This window comes from Myxocyprinus asiaticus, chromosome 30 (genome assembly GCF_019703515.2).
Source record: "Myxocyprinus asiaticus isolate MX2 ecotype Aquarium Trade chromosome 30, UBuf_Myxa_2, whole genome shotgun sequence".
Taxonomy (NCBI): domain Eukaryota; kingdom Metazoa; phylum Chordata; class Actinopteri; order Cypriniformes; family Catostomidae; genus Myxocyprinus; species Myxocyprinus asiaticus.
This window is the reverse complement of record NC_059373.1, coordinates 1,341,967-1,363,262: the sequence shown is the minus strand read 5'-3', so window position 1 is coordinate 1,363,262 and position 21,296 is coordinate 1,341,967. Positions and strand designations below refer to the sequence as shown.

General features: G+C 41.1%; 1 protein-coding gene, 1 long non-coding RNA gene and 1 other non-coding gene across 3 annotated transcripts; 2 read left to right on the top strand and 1 right to left on the bottom strand.

Annotated features, from left to right (window-relative positions):
* Positions 1–303: 303 nt before the first annotated feature.
* gstr (glutathione S-transferase rho) lies at positions 304–19,057 on the bottom strand. Its single transcript, XM_051664607.1, has 6 exons — positions 18,776–19,057; positions 18,561–18,626; positions 12,695–12,800; positions 12,231–12,349; positions 1,051–1,139; positions 304–939 (listed from the first exon to the last, which is right to left on the bottom strand). The coding sequence occupies exons 1-6, from the start codon at positions 18,941–18,943 to the stop codon at positions 807–809; spliced, it is 681 nt and encodes a 226-aa protein (XP_051520567.1). The 5' UTR covers positions 18,944–19,057; the 3' UTR covers positions 304–806.
* Positions 10,224–14,940, top strand: LOC127421518 (uncharacterized). The gene is made up of 3 exons (XR_007894005.1): positions 10,224–10,990; positions 11,252–11,566; positions 14,683–14,940. It is a non-coding gene; the product is annotated as an uncharacterized LOC127421518 (long non-coding RNA).
* A 175-nt stretch (positions 19,058–19,232) lies between the features above and the next one.
* On the top strand, positions 19,233–19,394 carry LOC127421669 (U1 spliceosomal RNA). The gene has a single exon (XR_007894036.1). It is a non-coding gene; the product is annotated as a U1 spliceosomal RNA (small nuclear RNA).
* The last annotated feature ends 1,902 nt before the right edge of the window (positions 19,395–21,296 follow it).

Genomic DNA, 21,296 nt, shown 5'->3' with positions numbered 1-21,296 from the left:
AAAAAGTTACTCCGAGGTCCTTAAGAGGACAAAAATGTCCTTGTCAAAAAACTGCCATAATATTATATATTAATATTATTTTCCACTCTCAATGAGTTCAATTTTTTAATCAACATCAGTCCTAATCATAACTACCAAATATTCTTTAATTTTCAGGCTTTTAACCCTTTAAATGCCAGTTTGTTTACATAATCCCACTGATGTTTTTTACACACACACACACATTTCTCAGTACACACATACAAAACACACACAATTTTAGCTGCATCATTTATTGTTGTCCTACAGTGCTCTAAAACGGGCTCTTGTAAAACTGGTTTATTTCATGCAAAGTATTTTTCATAGTGTGCATTTACATTTTAAGTATTCATTTTAATGTAAAAACTGTGTAAAATGTAGTCTACGTAAATTAATACAAAAGTTGTTCATCATGTTCGTGTTTATTAATGTTCATTTACCATTACATGTCCATTAACAGAGTGTCTAGTTTGAAAGACATTACAATATTCCTGTTAATTAAGCAGTCTGCTTTATAATATTTAAATGACAATGATGTTAACAGATGCTTTGGGTTAACTTGTCAAATAACATCAAATCAAAGCTTTAAAAGCAGCCTCATTATTTAACATATTTAACATATGATATCATAGTTGTAGTAATTGAATGGACAGCATTTGCATGTTTCATATTTGATTTAATTTGAGGTGTGAAATCAGTCAGAATTAGATGCAGTTTCACTCTTTCCACCTGTGTTGTTTGTTTGTCTAGTAAGATTCTTCAGTGTTATGAACATCTTCAGGTGGTCTTCATAAGTTTTTCAGAGTGTACTGTTTCTCTGGTTTCTCCAGCCATTCAGCTGGCCAGCTGGCTTTAATACTGGGACGGTCCTTCACCATGTCATAGTACTCCATCAGTCTGGGACATCTCTCTTTAGGACACCTGCCAACCATCAAAATATATTAATGATTAAAGCAGCCATTGATCTGTCCTTTCATCTGAGATGGTCAATGATTAAATATTAATTTATTTGTTCAGAAAGGTTTTACTCACTCAAGTCTTGGGAAATATGCTATAACTGGGAAACAAACAACGTCCACCATGGAGAAGTTCTTTCCAGCGAGGTATGACCCTTTCCCCATCTGGAGAACAAATTAAGTTTGTCATGAATCCCGCCTTTGTTGTTCCTCCCACTCACCACCAGAGGGCTCCATCACCTGGGGATTGACTTTAAGTCTCTGGACTCCATTTCCCATAATCCCCGTACCTGGCAATGATTACCTGTTCACCTGTTTCCAATCTATTCAGCTATTTAATTCTCACACTCATTCTCTGTCATTGCTAAGTCTTGTTTTGCCCTGGCTGACATTTCTAAGCATTCTCTGTGTTTATTGCATTACCTGTGTATGATCCTAGACTGTTCATCCTGTTTTGACCCATTGCTGCCTGCCTACTATTACTGTCTTGTTTACCTAGATATAACCTGTGATTGTCTGCTGCCTGCCCTGACCACTTGTTTGTTTATTGTCTACCTCTCTAGGTTACCTTGGATATTACTGTTGCTGGTGATTGACCCCTGCCTGTCTGTATTACTACGTTTATTGTTATTAAAAGCTGCATATGGATCTCAACTCTGCTGACTCATCATTACAGAAGACTTCACCATAAACCGATCCAGCGGCTTTTCTGCAACTCACCACCGAGGTCTCAGCGCAAGCTGCTTGCGCTGAGACCATACACCACCGACAGCTTGACCGGCTGACATCGTTAAAAGAGGAGCTTTTTAAGACTTTGCAAAGCTTCCGTTTACCAACACCAAACCCTTCAGCCTTTTCATTTAATCCAGCGGCTTACCCGGCCTCACCTAGCACATTAACCACTAACCCACGCCTTGCCTATCCTTAGAAATTCAATGGGTCACCAGCTAAATGTGAGGGATTTCTGCTCCAATGTTCTAGGTTTGTTAATCAACAACCCACATTATAACCCACTGATGAGAGCCACATTTCCTTTGTTTGTTCGCTGCTTACCGGTAAGGCGTTAGACTGGATTACAGCGGTGTGGAACAGCGACAGAACAACATTCCCTTTGTTCAGTTACTTCCTCCAATGATTTTGTGCTGCGTTTGAACATTCAGTAGGAGGCAAAGACGCCAAAGATCAACTGTATTCTCTTCATCAAGGTAATGCTCCACGCCATGTCACAGCCACGCTTCAGCCTGCTCCCTGCCATGTCACAGCCACGCCTTAGCCTGCTCCCTGCCATGTCACAGCCACGCCTCAGCCTGCTCCATGCCATGTCACAGCCACGCTTCAGCCTGCTCCACGCCATGTCACAGCCACGCTTCAGCCTGCTCCATGCTTCAGCCTGCTCCACGCCATGTCACAGCCACACTTCAGCCTGCTCCATGCTTCAGCCTGCTCCACGCCATGTCACAGCCACGCTTCAGCCTGCTCCATGCTTCAGCCTGCTCCACGCCGTGTCACAGCCACGCTTCAGCCTGCTCCACGCCATGTCACAGCCACGCTTCAGCCTGCTCCACGCCATGTCACAGCCACGCTTCAGCCTGCTCCCTGCCATGTCACAGCCACGCCTCAGCCTGCTCCAGGCCATGTCACAGCCACGCCTCAGCCTGCTCCAGGCCATGTCACAGCCACGCCTCAGCCTGCTCCAGGCCATGTCACAGCCACGCCTCAGCCTGCTCCCGGCCATGTCACAGCCACGCCTCAGCCTGCTCCCGGCCATGTCACAGCCACGCCTCAGCCTGCTCCACGCCATGTCACAGCCACGCCTCAGCCTGCTCCACGCCATGTCACAGCCACGCCTCAGCCTGCTCCACGCCATGTCACAGTCAAATCTGAGTCGGCTCCACGCCACGCCACAGTGCAGCCTTCCGCGACTCATTGCTTGAAGGCCTTCACGGCCCTTGTCTCCAAGTTGAATTATCCACCACTGATATCGGTGCGTAGGGCCACAAAGATCCTTTCCCACAAATTGTCAGTGCCCTTGCCTGCCACGGCCAACGAGCTGGAAGGTCCATCCCAGAGCCAGCACTGCCTACTTCAACCGTCCGGAGGAGGAGGAGAGGAAAGGCTTTCAAGTCTCTGCCAGTGTTCACGACCACAGAGGTCGTTCCCGACTCTCTGCCTTTGTTCACGACCACAGAGGTTGTCTCCGAGTCTCTGCCTATGCACACGACCACAGAGATCGTACCCGAGTCTCTGTCCACGCCCACGAAGAGAGGTCATTCCCGAGTCTCAGTCATGAATCCCGCCTTTGTTGTTCCTCCCACTCACCACCAGAGGGCTCCATCACCTGGGGATTGACTTTAACTCTCTGGACTCCATTTCCCATAATCCCCGTACCTGGCAATGATTACCTGTTCACCTGTTTCCAATCTATTCAGCTATTTAAGTCTCACACTCATTCTCTGTCATTGCAAAGTCTTGTTTTGCCCTGGCTGACATTTCTGAGCATTCTCTGTGTTTATTGCATTACCTGTGTATGATCCTAGACTGTTCATCCTGTTTTGACCCGTTGCTGCCTACCTACTATTACTGTCTTGTTTACCTAGATATAACCTGTGATTGTCTGCTGCCTGCCCTGACCTCTAGCCTGTTTAATGTCTACTTCTCTAGATTACCTTGGATATTACTGTTGCTGGTGATTGACCCCTGCCTGTCTGTATTACTACGTTTATTGTTACTAAAAGCTGCATATGGATCTCAACTCTGCTGACTCATCATTACAGAGTTATTTGTGGAGGCCATTTATTAGGAACAGGTAAAATTGGCCCACAGTAGGAGGTGATGATGTATACGGTGCATGTTTTGACTTGTTCAAAACTGATACATTTTATTTTTCACAAATGGGTAGAAACATTTTAACATGCTGCAAAAGAAGTTTTGGAGGTTCATGGAAAAAGTCATGGAAATGTACTAGTCAAACTGTGTACAAACCCTGATTAAAGTAGTCCATTTGACTCGTGCATTATATTGAAAGTCTCTTGAAGCCATACAATATTTGTGTGTATCTCAAAAGATGTTTAATATCTAAATATACAGTCTGTATATGCAGCACGCTTTAGTGAATGTGCACTGCTCTGTTGTTGACACACACTCACAGCGTGCACATACTCATAGCACACACACACTCTCACACATTCACAGCACACACATTCACAGCACACACACACTCATAGCATGCACAGCTTGTGATGCACTTATTATGATGCGCTGCTTCCTGGAGGGTTCCGCCAAAATAAAAGCGTGACATAAGTGATTTTCGGAACTCAAGTGAACACAAAAGAGATCCAAAAGAATTCATCCACATTCCAGGAGGAACAAGGTGGACAAAAAATAGAAGATTTTTACTGGAATTACTGTTAATTTTGCTGCTGCATTCTCCAGTATAGTAGTTAATAATAATGGTTTTCTTAATAGTCTGCATATTCTATAATTCAATGTTTAGTTATAGAAAAGTGGTTTCGGTGCATCCCTAATAATAATATGTAGAATTTGATCAACTATTCCAAACAAAGTCTCATTTAAAATAATCATTTATATATTAATGTAATATATAAAATATTTTTTGGCCCAGTGTGTCCCAAATTTTCATTTCGGTGCACCACTAATTTATAGTGAAAAAGGAGTTATATTTTCTTCCATTTCTCAACCAAAAACCGATCAGAAAACACTGATTAAACCACTCAAGAAATCACTTCATGCTGCCTTTATATCCTTTTTAGATCTTGAGTTTTGGACCCAACTGACTTGCGTTGTATGGACATAAACACATTTATCCTTAAATATCTTCGTTTGTGTTCCGCAGAAGAAAAGCCGTACAAGTTTAAGATGGCATAAGAACACTGAGGCTGTTGATTACAGTCTCTAACAATGCACTATGTTTTTAATTCATAAATAGGATGATAATAATAACTGTGTAAATGAGGTTATAGCATGACTTTTGCTGGTTCCCTATCTGTCACTCACTCAACGTTGGTGTCGATGTAGTGACACTAGGGGTCACTCTTGGGAGCCCGAGACACCTCTGGTCTTTGATAAAAGGCCAATGAAAATTGGCGAGTGGTATTTGCATGCCACTCCCCCGAACATACGGGTATAAAAGGAGCTGGTATGCAACCACTCATTCAGATTTTCTCTTCGGAGCCGAACGGTCATGCTCATTGAGCTGAATACTACTGTTCATTCACCTCTGCTGGATCTGACGGCGCATTTCAGCGGCTTCTCCCTCCTCTGCACTGGTGCACTGCAGAGAACGCCCCTGGGTGCTTCGGCAGAAAAACTAGACAGTATATTTTCTGAAAGAGCATTTTTCCCCTCTAAAAGAGTATATATTTCTCTAAAAGAGCGGCACACACGGAACGTCTTTTTAAAGACGCGTCTTTTTAAAGATGCTTTTCCGATTGTGTGTTATTCCTGGTTGTGCTCGTTATCTCTCGCCTTCTAACGGTCACGATCAATGTCTTTCGTGTCTGGGCACTGCTCATGCGGAGACAGTGTTCGTGGATGGTCATGTTCTCATTACGAGAATATGTCCATGGCAACGTTGCGGTCGTGGCTTGCCTTCGTAAGAAAGTGAGCCACCCCAGAGGCTCCCGCCTCGGTCCTTTTACCCACGGGTTTGAGGCCAGCGCGGCTAGCACTGGGGGCGATTTGGGGACCCCAATGGGACAGCCTCCGCCGGGTATCCCCCCGCGGACCTCTCATTCCCCAGCACGCTCGTCTGGCCTGATCGGGCTTCCGGGTGAGTCCGCCGGCTCGTCTCATGGCGAGTTCGACCTCTTATTCGGAGCCCGCAAAAGTGATGAGCTCTCGAGCGCAGCATTGGAGAGCGGGCTCGTCCAGTCGGAAGCCTCAGCTGGGCTCCTCCCTTCGGGGTCGATCGCCCAGTCACAGGCTGACGCGGAGATGACGACATGCTTTCCCGGGCAGCCGTGAGAGTCGGTTAGAGTGGATTCACCGCTCTTCCCTGAACCCTCGCAGCTCAGTGATTGGTTCCTGGGCTCGCGGCGCCGCTCAAAGCTACGCCCCGCCCCCCGTTCCTTTCTTCCCGGAAGTGCATGAAGAGCTGACAAGGTCGCGGGAGGCACTTTTTACTGCCCGGTCCCGATCTTTTCAGCTTCCCTGCTCTCACTACCCTCGATGGTGGGGTGGCCAAGGGTTATTCGGCAATCCCCCGGTGGATAAAGGCGCTCGCGGTGCACCTATGCCCGCAGAGTGCCGCCACCTGGCGCGGGTGCCCAAAGCCCCCGTCCAAGGCCTGTAGATTTACGTTGTCTCTGACGGCCAAGGCCTACGGTGCCGCTGGACAAGCCGCCTCCGCCTTGCACGCCATGGCTCTCCTGCAAGTCCGCCAAGGCGCTAAAGGAACTGCACGAGGGTAGTTCCGCCCCGGGATTGATGCAGGAACTGCGCTCTGCGACCGACCTCGCTCTCCGAGCGATGGAAGTCACGGCGCGGTCTCTAGGGCGGACGATGGCCACACTAGTGGTCCAGGAGCGCCACCTTTGGCTCAACCTGGACGAGATGGGTGAGGCCGACAAGACACGATTCCTTGCTGCCACCATTTCCCAGGCGGGCCTATTCGGTGACACCGTCGAGGACTTTGCCCAGCAGTTCTCAATGGTAGAGCAGTAGATGGATGCTAGCCGGCATATCCTGCCCCGGCGCGGCTCAAGATCCCACACCCCATCTACTCATCGCGAAGGGCGTCCCCCTGCGGTGACTGCACCGGCTCCGCCGCAGCCCACCCCTTCGGCCCGGCCCCGGCGTGGAGCCCACCACAGGAAGCAGACGCCACCCATCTCGCGGCCGCCCAGAACCCGTGAAAGGCTTCAAAGCGCCCTTGAGACGGGCGACACAGGGACAACGAAACCCGCTGCTCTGGAGCTGGTAAGCAGATCTTCATCTTTTTGTTACCTTTTGCATTTAATTGCGCTGCATGCCCAAGTGGCTGCAGTACTCAAGAGCTCAGCAAGAGTGGTTTCCTTGTTCCTCCAACGGAGTCAGCAGCACCTCAAGTCGCTGCGAGCCACTCACATCCTGGGCAACCTCAACACTACGGCGGACGCGCCGTCACAACAGGTTACCCTCAAGGGAGAGTGGAGACTCCACCTTCAGGTGGTCCAGCTGATTTGGAGTCGATTCGACAGGCACAGGTGCACCTGTTCGCCTCCCAAGAATCCTCCCCACTGCCCGCTCTGGTACGCTCTGACCGAGGCCTTCCTCGGCATAGAAGCACTGGCACACAGCTGGTCCCCTGGCATTCGCAAATATGCGTTTTCCCCCAGTGAGCCTGCTTGCACAGACCCTGTGCAAGGTCAGGGAGGATGAGGAGAAGGTCGTCCTGGTAAGCACCCTACTGGCCCACCCAGATGTGGTGCTCGGACCTCACGCTCCTCGCGACAGCTCCCCCCAGGCAAATTCCCCTGAGGAAGGACCTTCTTTCTCAGGGAAGGGGCACCATCTGGCACCCGCACCCAAACCTCTGGAATCTCCATGTCTGGCCCCCGGATGGGATGCGGAAGACCTAAGCTGTCTCCCACCTGCGATGGTAGACGCGTTCACTCAGGCTAGGGCTCCCTCTACGAGGCGCCTGTATGCCTTTAAGTGGCGTCTGTTTGCTAAGTGGTGTTCTTCCCGTCGGGAAGACCCCCAGAGATGCGCAGTCAGATCAGTGCTTTCCTTCCTGCAAGAGAGGTTGGAAGGGAGGCTGTCCCCTTCCAGCTTGAAGGTATACATTGCTGCCATAGCAGCACACCACGACGCAGTCGACGGTAAGTCCTGATCTGCTCAACAGGTTCCTAAGAGGAGCCAGGAGGCTGAATCCCTCCAGGCCGCGCCTCGTTCCCTCATCGGACCTCTGTAGTTCTTCAGGGTCTACAGAGAGCCCCCTTGAGCTTTGCAGTCAGTCTAGCTTAAGGCACTCTCCTTAAAGACTGCCCTCCTGACTGCGCTCACTTCCATCAAGAGGGTAGGTGACCTGCAAGCATTCTCTGTCAGCGAAACGTGCCTGGAGTTCGGTCCGGGCTATTCTCACGTGATCCTGAGACCCCGACCGGGCTATGTGCCCAAGGTTCCCACCACTCCTTTTAGGGACCAGGTGGTGAACCTGCAAGCGCTGCCCCAGGAGGAGGCAGACCCAGCCCTGTCGTTGCTGTGTCCGGTGCGCGCTTTACGCATCTATTTGGATCGCACGCAGAACTTTAGAGTCTCTGAGCAGCTCTTTGTCTGCTTTGGTGCACAGCGGAAAGGAAGCGCTGTTTCCAAGCAGAGGATCGCCCACTGGCTCATTGACGCCATAACTATGGCATATCTCGCCCAAAACATGCCGCCCCCGGTAGGGCTACGAGCCCATTCTACCCGTGGTGTAGCGGCTTCTTGGGCCCTGGCCAGAGGTGCCTCTCTAACAGACATTTGCAGAGCAGTGGGCTGGGCAACACCCAACACCTTTGCAAGGTTCTACAACCTCCGGGTGGAACCGGTTTCGTCCCAGGTAGTGGCACGCAACACAAGCGGATAAGCCCGGGATAGCCGGCCGGGTGTATCGCTTGCACATAGCACCTTCCACCTCCTTTTGAGCTGAAGACGTGCACTGTTAATTCCCAGTAGTGTTCACAAAAGTTGTTCCCTGGTTGACTTCCTCCAAGCCCTGTGGCAGTCGAGTTTTCGGAGAGACTCGCTGCCGGCCCAGTACACGCGCTAAGAGCCAGGTTCTGGGGTAGGTGTTCCGCATGTGGCGGTTCCCTGTAAGGCTAACCCCATGCGATCTATATCTTCCGCTAATTCGTTTCCCTGCTGGCAAACTGCGTCTTCCTTGGGCAGAGCCCCTCTGCCCCAGTCTCCATGTTGTAGTAACTCCTCCCCCATTGGGCAGGATCTACCTTGAAGGCTCTCCACATGGTTGGAAAGACCATGTGATGTATTCTTCCACTTAAATATCCCCCCCTCTCTTGGGGCGGTGGTGGTCTCCGCAGTGTCCTCCCCTTGGGAGGGACACCCCCCGACTAGACCTGGCGGCCCAGTTGGATAATCCCCCTTCTTTTTTAGGGAGTGGAAAAAGAGAAGGGGAAAGAGGCCACGACTGGGTTAAGCTTGTCTCTATCTTTGGGTAGTCGACTTGTCCCCAAAAAGGGCCGTTCGACACTCATAACATTGTTGGGGGAGGTTACGTGTCAACCTATGAGGCACACAGCAAGTCTGCCCACCGCACACCGCCAGTTCACGTAACACCGTTCAGCCTTGTGGCGTTTTGTATAGGGACCCCTAGTGTCACTACATCGACACCAACGTCGAGTGAGTGACAGATAGGGAACGTCATGGTTACTGGTGTAACCTCCGTTCCCTGATGGAGGGAACGAGATGTTGGTCCCTCCTGCCACGACACTGAACTACCCGCTGAAATGGCCGGACCTTATATCGGCTCCTCAGCGTAAAACCCGAATGAGTGGTTGCATACCAGCTCCTTTTATACCCGTATGTTCGGGGGAGTGGCATGCAAATACCACTCGCCAATTTTCATTGGCCTTTTATCAAAGACCAGAGGTGTCTCGGGCTCCCAAGAGTGACCCCTAGTGTCACTACATCGACACCAACGTCTCGTTCCCTCCATCAGGGAATGGAGGTTACACCAGTAACCATGACGTTTCAAACAGCTCGCATAAGCAGCGCTGCATCATAACAGCTATAAACAGATTTCTGCTGCAAAACAGCAACAGTGATTTCTGTGTTACCATTTCCTTTATTAACAGCCATACATTATAAAAATTTTTATTTTGGAGAGAGCCATTGATCACATTTACATCCAGATGGTAATTAATCTATTTGGCACCTAAACCCAAAAGTGTAAACTGCGTTTATAAGCTTTTTTTAAGGGTTGAATGTTTGAAAAGTGTTTAAACTAATGCATTTATAAGCTTTTCTTTAGGAGGCATGTTAGAAAAGTGTTTAAACTAATGCGTTTATGAGCTTTTATTCAGGGTGCATGTTAGAAAAGTGTTTAAACTAATGCGTTTATAAGCTTTTATTAAGGGTGCATGTTAGAAAAGTGTTTAAACTAATGCGTTTATATGCCTTTATTAAGGGTGCATGTTAGAAAAGTGTTTAAACTAATACGTTTATAAGCTTTTATTAAGGGTGCATGATAGAAAAGTGTTTAAACTAATGCGTTTATAAGCTTTTATTAAGGGTGCATGTTAGAAAAGTGTTTAAACTAATGCGTTTATATGCCTTTATTAAGGGTGCATGTTAGAAAAGTGTTTAAACTAATACGTTTATATGCCTTTATTAAGGGTGCATGATAGAAAAGTGTTTAAACTAATGCGTTTATAAGCTTTTATTAAGGGTGCATGTTAGAAAAGTGTTTAAACTAATGCGTTTATATGCCTTTATTAAGGGTGCATGTTAGAAAAGTGTTTAAACTAATACGTTTATAAGCTTTTATTAAGGGTGCATGTTAGAAAAGTGTTTAAACTAATGCGTTTATAAGCTTTTATTAAGGGGTGCGTGTTAGAAAAGTGTTTAAACTAATGCGTTTATAAGCCTTTATTAAGGGTGCGTGTTAGAAAAGTGTTTAAACTAATGCGTTTATAAGCTTTCATTAAGGGTGCATGATAGAAAAGTGTTTAAACTAATGCGTTTATAAGCCTTTATTAAGGGTTGCATGTTAGAAAAGTGTTTAAACTAATGCGTTTATAAGCATTTATTAAGGGTGCATGTTAGAAAAGTGTTTAAACTAATGCGTTTATAAGCTTTTATTAAGGGTGCATGTTAGAAAAGTGTTTAAACTAATACGTTTATAAGCTTTTATTAAGGGTGCATGTTAGAAAAGTGTTTAAACTAATGCGTTTATAAGCTTTTATTAAGGGTTGCATGTTAGAAAAGTGTTTAAACTAATGCGTTTATAAGCCTTTATTAAGGGTTGCATGTTAGAAAAGTGTTTAAACTAATGCGTTTATAAGCTTTTATTAAGGGTGCATGTTAGAAAAGTGTTTAAACTAAAGCGTTTATAAGCTTTTATTAAGGGTGCCCGTTAGAAAAGTGTTTAAACTAATGCGTTTATAAGCTTTTATTCAGGGTGCCCGTTAGAAAAGTGTTTAAACTAATGCGTTTATAAGCTTTTATTAAGGGTTGCATGTTAGAAAAGTGTTTAAACGAATGCGTTTATAAGCCTTTATTAAGGGTTGCATGTTAGAAAAGTGTTTAAGCTAATGCGTTTATAAGCTTTTATTAAGGGTGCATGTTAGAAAAGTGTTTAAACTAATGCGTTTATAAGCTTTTATTAAGGGTTGCATGTTAGAAAAGTGTTTAAACGAATGCGTTTATAAGCCTTTATTAAGGGTTGCATGTTAGAAAAGTGTTTAAGCTAATGCGTTTATAAGCTTTTATTAAGGGTGCATGTTAGAAAAGTGTTTAAACTAATGCGTTTATAAGCTTTTATTAAGGGTGCATGTTAGAAAAGTGTTTAAACTAATGCATTTATAAGCTTTTATTAAGGGTGCATGTTAGAAAAGTGTTTAAACTAATGCGTTTATAAGCTTTTATTAAGGGTGCATGTTAGAAAAGTGTTTAAACGAATGTGTTTATAAGCTTTTATTAAGGGGTGCATGTTAGAAAAGTGTTTAAACTAATGCGTTTATAAGCTTTTATTAAGGGTGCATGATAGAAAAGTGTTTAAACTAATGCGTTTATAAGCCTTTATTAAGGGTGCATGTTAGAAAAGTGTTTAAACTAATGCGTTTATAAGCTTTTATTAAGGGTTGCATGTTAGAAAAGTGTTTAAACTAATGCGTTTATAAGCTTTTATTAAGGGTGCATGTTAGAAAAGTTTTTAAACTAATGCGTTTATACTGTAAACTGCTTAAATCATCTGGATTCATGAACAGAAGCGTCACTGTGTGGAACTTTTTTTTTCTAACAATGCATGAGTAGTTCATTATCTTTATATTGTTTCAAAATGGTCATGTTGATAAATAGGTTATGGGTAGATTAGGCAATGGGTAAAGTGCATTTTCACTGTATTGTTTGCTGAGTTCACTGCATTACGTGCAGCAAAAAATGGGCTCGGTGCCAAAACTCTACTTGCTACACACCCCTGTGAATACTTTAACCTGTTAATAAGGTCAAAATAAACATGCGCTGCTCATACGGTCTGTGTGAAACAGGCTTTCTATTTTTCAGACAGGAAATATAAATGTGGCTTTATAAATGAACCTTCTCCAAGTAGCTCTCCCACAGTTTTAGCTCTGCAATTAAATTCTCTTTATTTCTCTTCAGGGCAGATTCATGTCTCTCTCCCTCAGGTGCCACCCACTCATAAAATGCTACATCATCTGCACACACACACAAGACATCGGGGTTAACACAATGTAGACACACATTCATTAAATGTTAAAAAGTGATTGTTTCTCAGCTGGCATAACGAACTTAACTTCTGTTATAACACCACTTAGAAATGTCAAAGTATCCTTGTGTAATGTGTTTATGATTTAAAGGGATAGTTCACCAAACAAATGAAAATTCTCTCATCATTTACTCACCCTCATGTCTCCTGAAGTGGTATGATAGGTGTGGGTGAGAAACAGATAAAATATTTCAGTCCTTTTAACAATAAATGAGATAAGTTTTATTTTTGGGTGAACTGTCCCTTTAAAAGAAGGCAGTTTTATGGTACTTACACATTTTCTGTTGCAGGTTGTTGGTCTCAAACATGCGCTGATAAATGAGTGCTTGTTCAGTCGGGTTATCTGGGATCAGACGGGTACCTTGAGATTTGAACGCACTCTGTGCACGCAAAAAATAAAAAATAAACCCATTAAATGCAATTAATACAAACGATTTGAGTAAATCTTTTTTGAACATGTTTTCAATTTTTCAATTAAAACTTAATATTTAGTTGTTCTCTTTTTGTGGAACATGAAGTAAAAAGTGTCTAGGTGATGTAATCGTCCTGATCGCAAAAAAAACACTAATGCTTTAAAAGCTGACAGCTTGGCATATGTCTCTGGAATACTTGATTGTGATTGGTCAATGGCGGCATTTTGTGTTTAACATCTCTCGTATCACTCCACGCTTTCTTCTTACACCAACTCACTTTTTCCTCATAATTTCAACTCAAATCAATATATTATATCTGTTTATTTAAGTAGCTGTGTACTGAAGCAGGATAATCTACAATCAGCTGATCATTATCCGCTTGACGTTAGAATTCTGTAATAATGGACAACTGACTGTAAATTATGCCATTTTAGTAATGAAGCAGTTTTTAAATATTATTAGTGTTTGGGAAAAAACCAACGTCAGAAGTCAGTGTGGTATAATAACCAACATACAAAGTCATTTTGAATTGTGACAAACATAAAACAACATATGTGTCCGATGTGATACAAATAAGATCTCGTTTAAAACGTGTCAGGTTTGTAGAAATGTGATCATTATGTCCATGTCAGTTTCACAACATTTGAAAACCATTTATAGGATTTTCTACCAAAAATAAAATGATTTAATGACTAAAAATGTCACGTGGTGTTACTATCAAATAGAAAGTTTTAAAATGTTTTCCATGCACCTTAAATACATGAGTGTAAACAACTAGATCATTCATTTCAATCATTGTTTTTTTAATCATAAATTTGAGTCCACATCAGATCTCCGGGATACACCACATGACCTGAACAAAGTCTTTTCATAAAAATTTAAAATACTGATATTTAATGATGTGAAAAAATGTTTTTTTTTACTTCACAAACAGTCTTGAGGGACTAAATTAGTTTTCTTTTATTACTATTATTATTATTGTTGTTGTTTTTGTTTTTTTTGTCCCATGACAGCAAAATGACTTCTTGCATGTTGGTTAAGCCACATGACTTTGCATGATTTGGTGGACAAAAGTTTGATTTGAGAGGATAAAGTAAAATTGTTTCACCGTTTATTTGCTTATTTAAGAAATCATAATCAAAGTTAATTCTGCACTTCTCATGCCAACATTTTATTTTCAAGATTTTCAGCTTTTAATGAGATCTTTTTTACCGTCTCCAGATGGTTAGAATACATAGAAAAAATATCAAAATGAACTTTGAACTCAGAAACTGAAAACATGTTCATCATAAAAGAGGTGTATTCAAGTAATTGTTTTGGGTGAATTGCATTTTAATGTATTTTTGAATCATTTTTATCTGGACAAAAAATAAAATGCATCACATGATTCTTATATCACAGTCACAACAGTAAATCTCTTAAAAATATCGAATAATTTCGACCCTTTTTATGACTGATTAGTTCAGGTTCATGTGTGGATTGGCATGCATGACCCCATCAAAAGTCAATTTGTGAACAAAAGGCATTTTAAATGTGAAGAAATATTTTTTATTAACAATTATGATATTAAGACATGACGTTTAGAGTAATTAATCTAAACTTTTGTTTTTAAACTAATGCGTTTATAAGCTTTTATTAAGGGGTGCATGTTAGAAAAGTGTTTAAACTAATGCGTTTATAAGCTTTTATTAAGGGTGATTGTTGGAAAAGTGTTTAAACTAAAGCGTTTATAAGCTTTTATTAAGGGTGCCCGTTAGAAAAGTGTTTAAACTAATGCGTTTATGAGCTTTTATTAAGGGTGATTGTTGGAAAAGTGTTTAAACTAATGCGTTTATAAGCTTTTATTAAGGGTGCATGTTAGAAAAGTGTTTAAACTAATGCGTTTATAAGCTTTTATTAAGGGTGCATGTTAGAAAAGTGTTTAAACTAATGCGTTTATAAGCCTTTATTAAGGGTGCATGTTAGAAAAGTGTTTAAACTAATGCGTTTATAAGCTTTTATTAAGGGTGCATGTTAGAAAAGTGTTTAAACTAATGCGTTTATAAGCTTTTATTAAGGGTGCATGTTAGAAAAGTGTTTAAACTAATGCGTTTATAAGCTTTTATTAAGGGTGATTGTTGGAAAAGTGTTTAAACTAAAGCGTTTATAAGCTTTTATTAAGGGTGCCCGTTAGAAAAGTGTTTAAACTAATGCGTTTATAAGCTTTTATTCAGGGTGCCCGTTAGAAAAGTGTTTAAACTAATGCGTTTATAAGCTTTTATTCAGGGTGCCCGTTAGAAAAGTGTTTAAACTAATGCGTTTATAAGCTTTTATTCAGGGTGCCCGTTAGAAAAGTGTTTAAACTAATGCGTTTATGAGCTTTTATTAAGGGTGATTGTTGGAAAAGTGTTTAAACTAATGCGTTTATAAGCTTTTATTAAGGGTGCATGTCAGGAAAGTGTTTAAACTAATGCGTTTATAAGCTTTTATTAAGGGTGCATGTCAGGAAAGTGTTTAAACTAATGTGTTTATAAGCTTTTATTAAGGGTGCATGTCAGGAAAGTGTTTAAACTAATGCGTTTATAAGCTTTTATTAAGGGTGATTGTTGGAAAAGTGTTTAAACTAAAGCGTTTATAAGCTTTTATTAAGGGTGCCCGTTAGAAAAGTGTTTAAACTAATGCGTTTATAAGCTTTTATTCAGGGTGCCCGTTAGAAAAGTGTTTAAACTAATGCGTTTATAAGCTTTTATTCAGGGTGCCCGTTAGAAAAGTGTTTAAACTAATGCGTTTATAAGCTTTTATTCAGGGTGCCCGTTAGAAAAGTGTTTAAACTAATGCGTTTATGAGCTTTTATTAAGGGTGATTGTTGGAAAAGTGTTTAAACTAATGCGTTTATAAGCTTTTATTAAGGGTGCATGTCAGGAAAGTGTTTAAACTAATGTGTTTATAAGCTTTTATTCAGGGTGCATGTCAGGAAAGTGTTTAAACTAATGCGTTTATAAGCTTTTATTAAGGGTGATTGTTGGAAAAGTGTTTAAACTAATGTGTTTATAAGCTTTTATTAAGGGTGATTGTTGGAAAAGTGTTTAAACTAATGTGTTTATAAGCTTTTATTCAGGGTGCATGTCAGGAAAGTGTTTAAACTAATGCGTTTATAAGCTTTTATTAAGGGTGATTGTTGGAAAAGTGTTTAAACTAATGCGTTTATAAGCTTTTATTAAGGGTGCATGTCAGGAAAGTGTTTAAACTAATGTGTTTATAAGCTTTTATTCAGGGTGCCCGTTAGAAAAGTGTTTAAACTAATGCGTTTATGAGCTTTTATTAAGGGGTGCATGTTAGAAAAGTGTTTAAACTAATGCGTTTATGAGCTTTTATTAAGGGGTGCATGTTAGAAAAGTGTTTAAACTAATGCATTTATAAGCCTTTATTAAGGGTGCATGATAGAAAAGTGTTTAAACTAAAGCGTTTATAAGCCTTTATTAAGGGTGCATGATAGAAAAGTGTTTAAACTAATGCGTTTATAAGCTTTTATTAAGGGTGCATGTTAGAAAAGTATTTAAACTAATGCGTTTATAAGCCTTTATTAAGGGTTGCATGTTAGAAAAGTGTTTAAACTAATGCGTTTATAAGCTTTTATTCAGGGTGCCCATTAGAAAAGTGTTTAAACTAATGCGTTTATGAGCTTTTATTAAGGGGTGCATGTTAGAAAAGTGTTTAAACTAATGCGTTTATAAGCCTTTATTAAGGGTGCATGTTAGAAAAGTGTTTAAACTAATGCGTTTATAAGCTTTTATTCAGGGTGCCCATTAGAAAAGTGTTTAAACTAATGCGTTTATGAGCTTTTATTAAGGGGTGCATGTTAGAAAAGTGTTTAAACTAATGCGTTTATGAGCTTTTATTAAGGGTGCATGATAGAAAAGTGTTTAAACTAATACGTTTATAAGCTTTTATTAAGGGTGCATGTTAGAAAAGTGTTTAATGCATTTATAAGCTTTTATTAAGGGGTGCATGATAGAAAAGTGTTTAAACTAATGCGTTTATAAGCTTTTATTAAGGGTTGCATGTTAGAAAAGTGTTTAAACTAATGCGTTTATAAGCTTTTATTAAGGGTGCATGATAGAAAAGTGTTTAAACTAATGCGTTTATAAGCTTTTATTAAGGGTGATTGTTGGAAAAGTGTTTAAACTAATGCGTTTATAAGCTTTTATTAAGGGTGCATGTCAGGAAAGTGTTTAAACTAATGTGTTTATAAGCTTTTATTCAGGGTGCCCGTTAGAAAAGTGTTTAAACTAATGCGTTTATGAGCTTTTATTAAGGGGTGCATGTTAGAAAAGTGTTTAAACTAATGCGTTTATGAGCTTTTATTAAGGGGTGCATGTTAGAAAAGTGTTTAAACTAATGCATTTATAAGCCTTTATTAAGGGTGCATGATAGAAAAGTGTTTAAACTAAAGCGTTTATAAGCCTTTATTAAGGGTGCATGATAGAAAAGTGTTTAAACTAATGCGTTTATAAGCTTTTATTAAGGGTGCATGTTAGAAAAGTATTTAAACTAATGCGTTTATAAGCCTTTATTAAGGGTTGCATGTTAGAAAAGTGTTTAAACTAATGCGTTTATAAGCTTTTATTCAGGGTGCCCATTAGAAAAGTGTTTAAACTAATGCGTTTATAAGCCTTTATTAAGGGTTGCATGTTAGAAAAGTGTTTAAACTAATGCGTTTATAAGCTTTTATTAAGGGTTGCATGTTAGAAAAGTGTTTAAACTAATGCGTTTATAAGCTTTTATTCAGGGTGCCCATTAGAAAAGTGTTTAAACTAATGCGTTTATGAGCTTTTATTAAGGGGTGCATGTTAGAAAAGTGTTTAAACTAATGCGTTTATGAGCTTTTATTAAGGGTGCATGATAGAAAAGTGTTTAAACTAATACGTTTATAAGCTTTTATTAAGGGTGCATGTTAGAAAAGTGTTTAATGCATTTATAAGCTTTTATTAAGGGGTGCATGATAGAAAAGTGTTTAAACTAATGCGTTTATAAGCTTTTATTAAGGGTTGCATGTTAGAAAAGTGTTTAAACTAATGCGTTTATAAGCTTTTATTAAGGGTGCATGATAGAAAAGTGTTTAAACTAATGCGTTTATGAGCTTTTATTAAGGGGTGCATGTTAGAAAAGTGTTTAATGCATTTATAAGCTTTTATTAAGGGGTGCATGATAGAAAAGTGTTTAAACTAATGCGTTTATAAGCTTTTATTAAGGGTTGCATGTTAGAAAAGTGTTTAAACTAATGCGTTTATAAGCTTTTATTAAGGGTTGCATGTTAGAAAAGTGTTTAAACTAATGCGTTTATAAGCTTTTATTAAGGGTTGCATGTTAGAAAAGTGTTTAAACTAATGCGTTTATAAGCTTTTATTAAGGGTGCATGATAGAAAAGTGTTTAAACTAATGCATTTATAAGCTTTTATTAAGGGTGCATGATAGAAAAGTGTTTAAACTAATGCGTTTATAAGCTTTTATTAAGGGTGCATGTTAGAAAAGTGTTTAAACTAATGCATTTATAAGCTTTTATTAAGGGTTGCATGTTAGAAAAGTGTTTAAACTAATGCGTTTATAAGCCTTTATTAAGGGTGCATGATAGAAAAGTGTTTAAACTAATGCGTTTATAAGCCTTTATTAAGGGTGCATGATAGAAAAGTGTTTAAACTAATGCGTTTATAAGCTTTTATTAAGGGTGCATGTTTCACTCGATCTTACCTCCAGATACATGCATGCAGCAAACGACTCGTTCACGATGAGGTTTCCATGCTTGAAAGTTGGAAGCTGCAGAAATAAAGTGCGACATGAAACTAAAATGTTTTGAAATCATGTTGTCTTTACATTAAAGTCGCAGATGTGCTAAAGACTGAATGCATATACTAGAAATCACATTAATGTTAAAGTTTGCAATGGCTGTTGCTGTTGTAATGGACCTGTGCTCGTGGGTTGAGATCCGTCACTTCTTTAGTTTTGTGTTCTTCTTTCTCAAACGACAGTTGTTTGTTGTTGTATCCCTGCAGGTTTTTCTCCTCCAGCGCGATCATCACCCTCCAGCACGGCGGGGAACCGATGCCCCAATACAACATCATGTCTTTCGCCATGATACCTCTGACTGATTCACTGGTAATGTAGATATTTAACTGGAAATAAAGCTGGCACTTCTGGACGTGAGGACTCGCGATATTATGGCGTCGCGCGCAATCCTGCCGTGCCTAAAAGCGCGTGCACGTTATCAGACGGGAAACCGCGTCATCTGCCGGACAGAATTAATGATCGCGGTTCCATTGTACAGTAATAGTGGAATAACACTGTAAATATTTGCCTGAACATTTATATCTTAAACACGTATTTTACTCTGTTTAACAGACGGTTTCAGTGTAATTGTTCACTGTTGTAACTTGTGGAGATCATCATGATCATGAAGGTGGTTCACTCAAGGTGAGGTTCAGTCATTGCACTCAGACTGCTGTTGACCTTTGAGAATTCCCCAAATGTGGGAATCTCGACTGAATAATGTCTGGTAGTGGGGGACTGCATTCACGCTTTCCCTGGTCACATTGTTAACAACAGAATAGTTAGTTTTGGTTTCAACTTATGCAGAAGACTTATGCTGTCGCGGTTTATTATGGCCATGTAAACACATAAGGGTGTTTGAAGAGTGCGCATGCGTGGAAAAGACCAGGATAACAAACGTCATAACAACATGTCAATACAGTGGGAGAATCACATATACTATAAATTATAGCCAACCCATTTATACACATGAATGTAAAATGACGCCGGTCGCTAGCGTCCGCATATATGCACTTGTACACTGGGGGAATCCCAGAGTTTTATGTAAGAGGCATCGTAATTCAGCTGCAGGTCCCGATAGTAAGTTAAGGCAACAAACACAGCAACAACTCTGGAATATCTGTCAAGAGAGAGTAAAATAGTAAAGTCTTCCTTGGATGCCATGTGTGTTATTTACACAAGCGTTGCGGGAAAATTACGTTGCAGTGGAGAAAGCAGCTTATTGAATGAGCCACATGTATACGGGAGTAAAGAGAACGCGTTTATACAGTACATGTAAATGGAAAAAATGTTTCTTGCAATAATCCGCTTTCTCACAGTAAGCCGCTTTCTGGTGTCCATGTAACCATGGTGACTGTTTCAAGTCTCTTCTTTCAATTCAGTCATGAATACTGCATCATAGCAGACACTATGGGTTATCGCCGCAGACGTAGCTAATATCTGAAACTCTATAAAATCTCAGCAATTTTAACTGGCAGATAGCGCTTTGTGTTCCACCTCCCTCGTTCGCATCAACGGGCGTATATAACAGTGCACAGCGCTATCTCCTCAGAATTTTCTCCTTCAAGGTGCCGATAATCTCTCTCTTGTACTCTGTATGAAAATGTAATTTCTCTCTACTAGAATCGCCGTTACGAGCTGGGAACAGAGTGTGTCATTTCCACTGTAACGTAGGACGGTTCGCCCTGTTTTTACTATGGTTGCAACATGCTAAGAGATGGCCGATGCTGCAACAGAGTTTTTAGGTGCCTCCACGTCACCTAATAGCATCTCTCTTTCTCTACCACTGTGAGCTGGGAACGAGTTAGTGCCTTGACACAGGTCATTTTAATGCCTGTTAGTACTGTTGTTGACACTGTGCTGCAACGCAGAGATTTTAGGCACCTCAATATCGCCTAATAGCCCTGCTGTCACAAGCCGGAAATTTCTGCTATGTGCTCGAGGGCTGCCCAAAAGTCAAATTTAGGCAGCATAAAAGTAATCCACATGACTCCAGTCAATCAATGCATGTCTTCTGAAGCAAATCGATGAGTTTATGCAAGAAACAAGTCGATAATTAAAACATTTTAAACATTAAATTGGCACTTCCGTCCAGGGATCTGGTGCTGTTTGAAATGGCCGAACTCTCGCGTGATGTTCGTTCTTCTGTTTTAAATAAACGCCGCTTCTGAATTCTTGCGTGAACTCGCCAACGCGCTTACATCACGCAACAGCTATGTGATGCCAAAGTGCTTTTTAAAAGTTAATAACATTTTCATAATCAATTTATTTTTTACACAGAAGTATTGATTTGTTCAGAAGACATGCATTGATCGACTGGAGTCGTGTGGATTACTTTTATGCTGCCTAAATGTGACTTTTGGACCGTCAAAGTGCTGGCACCCGTTTACTTGCATTATAAGGACCTGACAGAGCTCTACCTTCTTCTAAAAATCTTTAGTTGTGTTCTGCTAAAGAAAGACTGTCATACACATCTGGGATGGTATCAGGGTAAGTGAATAATGAGAGAATTTTCATTTTTGAGTGAACTATCCCTTTAAATGCAGAAATTGTGTTTTGAGTTCCCTATCTGTCACTCACTCGGCGTTGTGTCGATGTAGTGACACTAGGGGTCACTCTTGGGAGCCCGAAACACCTCTGATCTTTTGAAAAAAGGCCAAT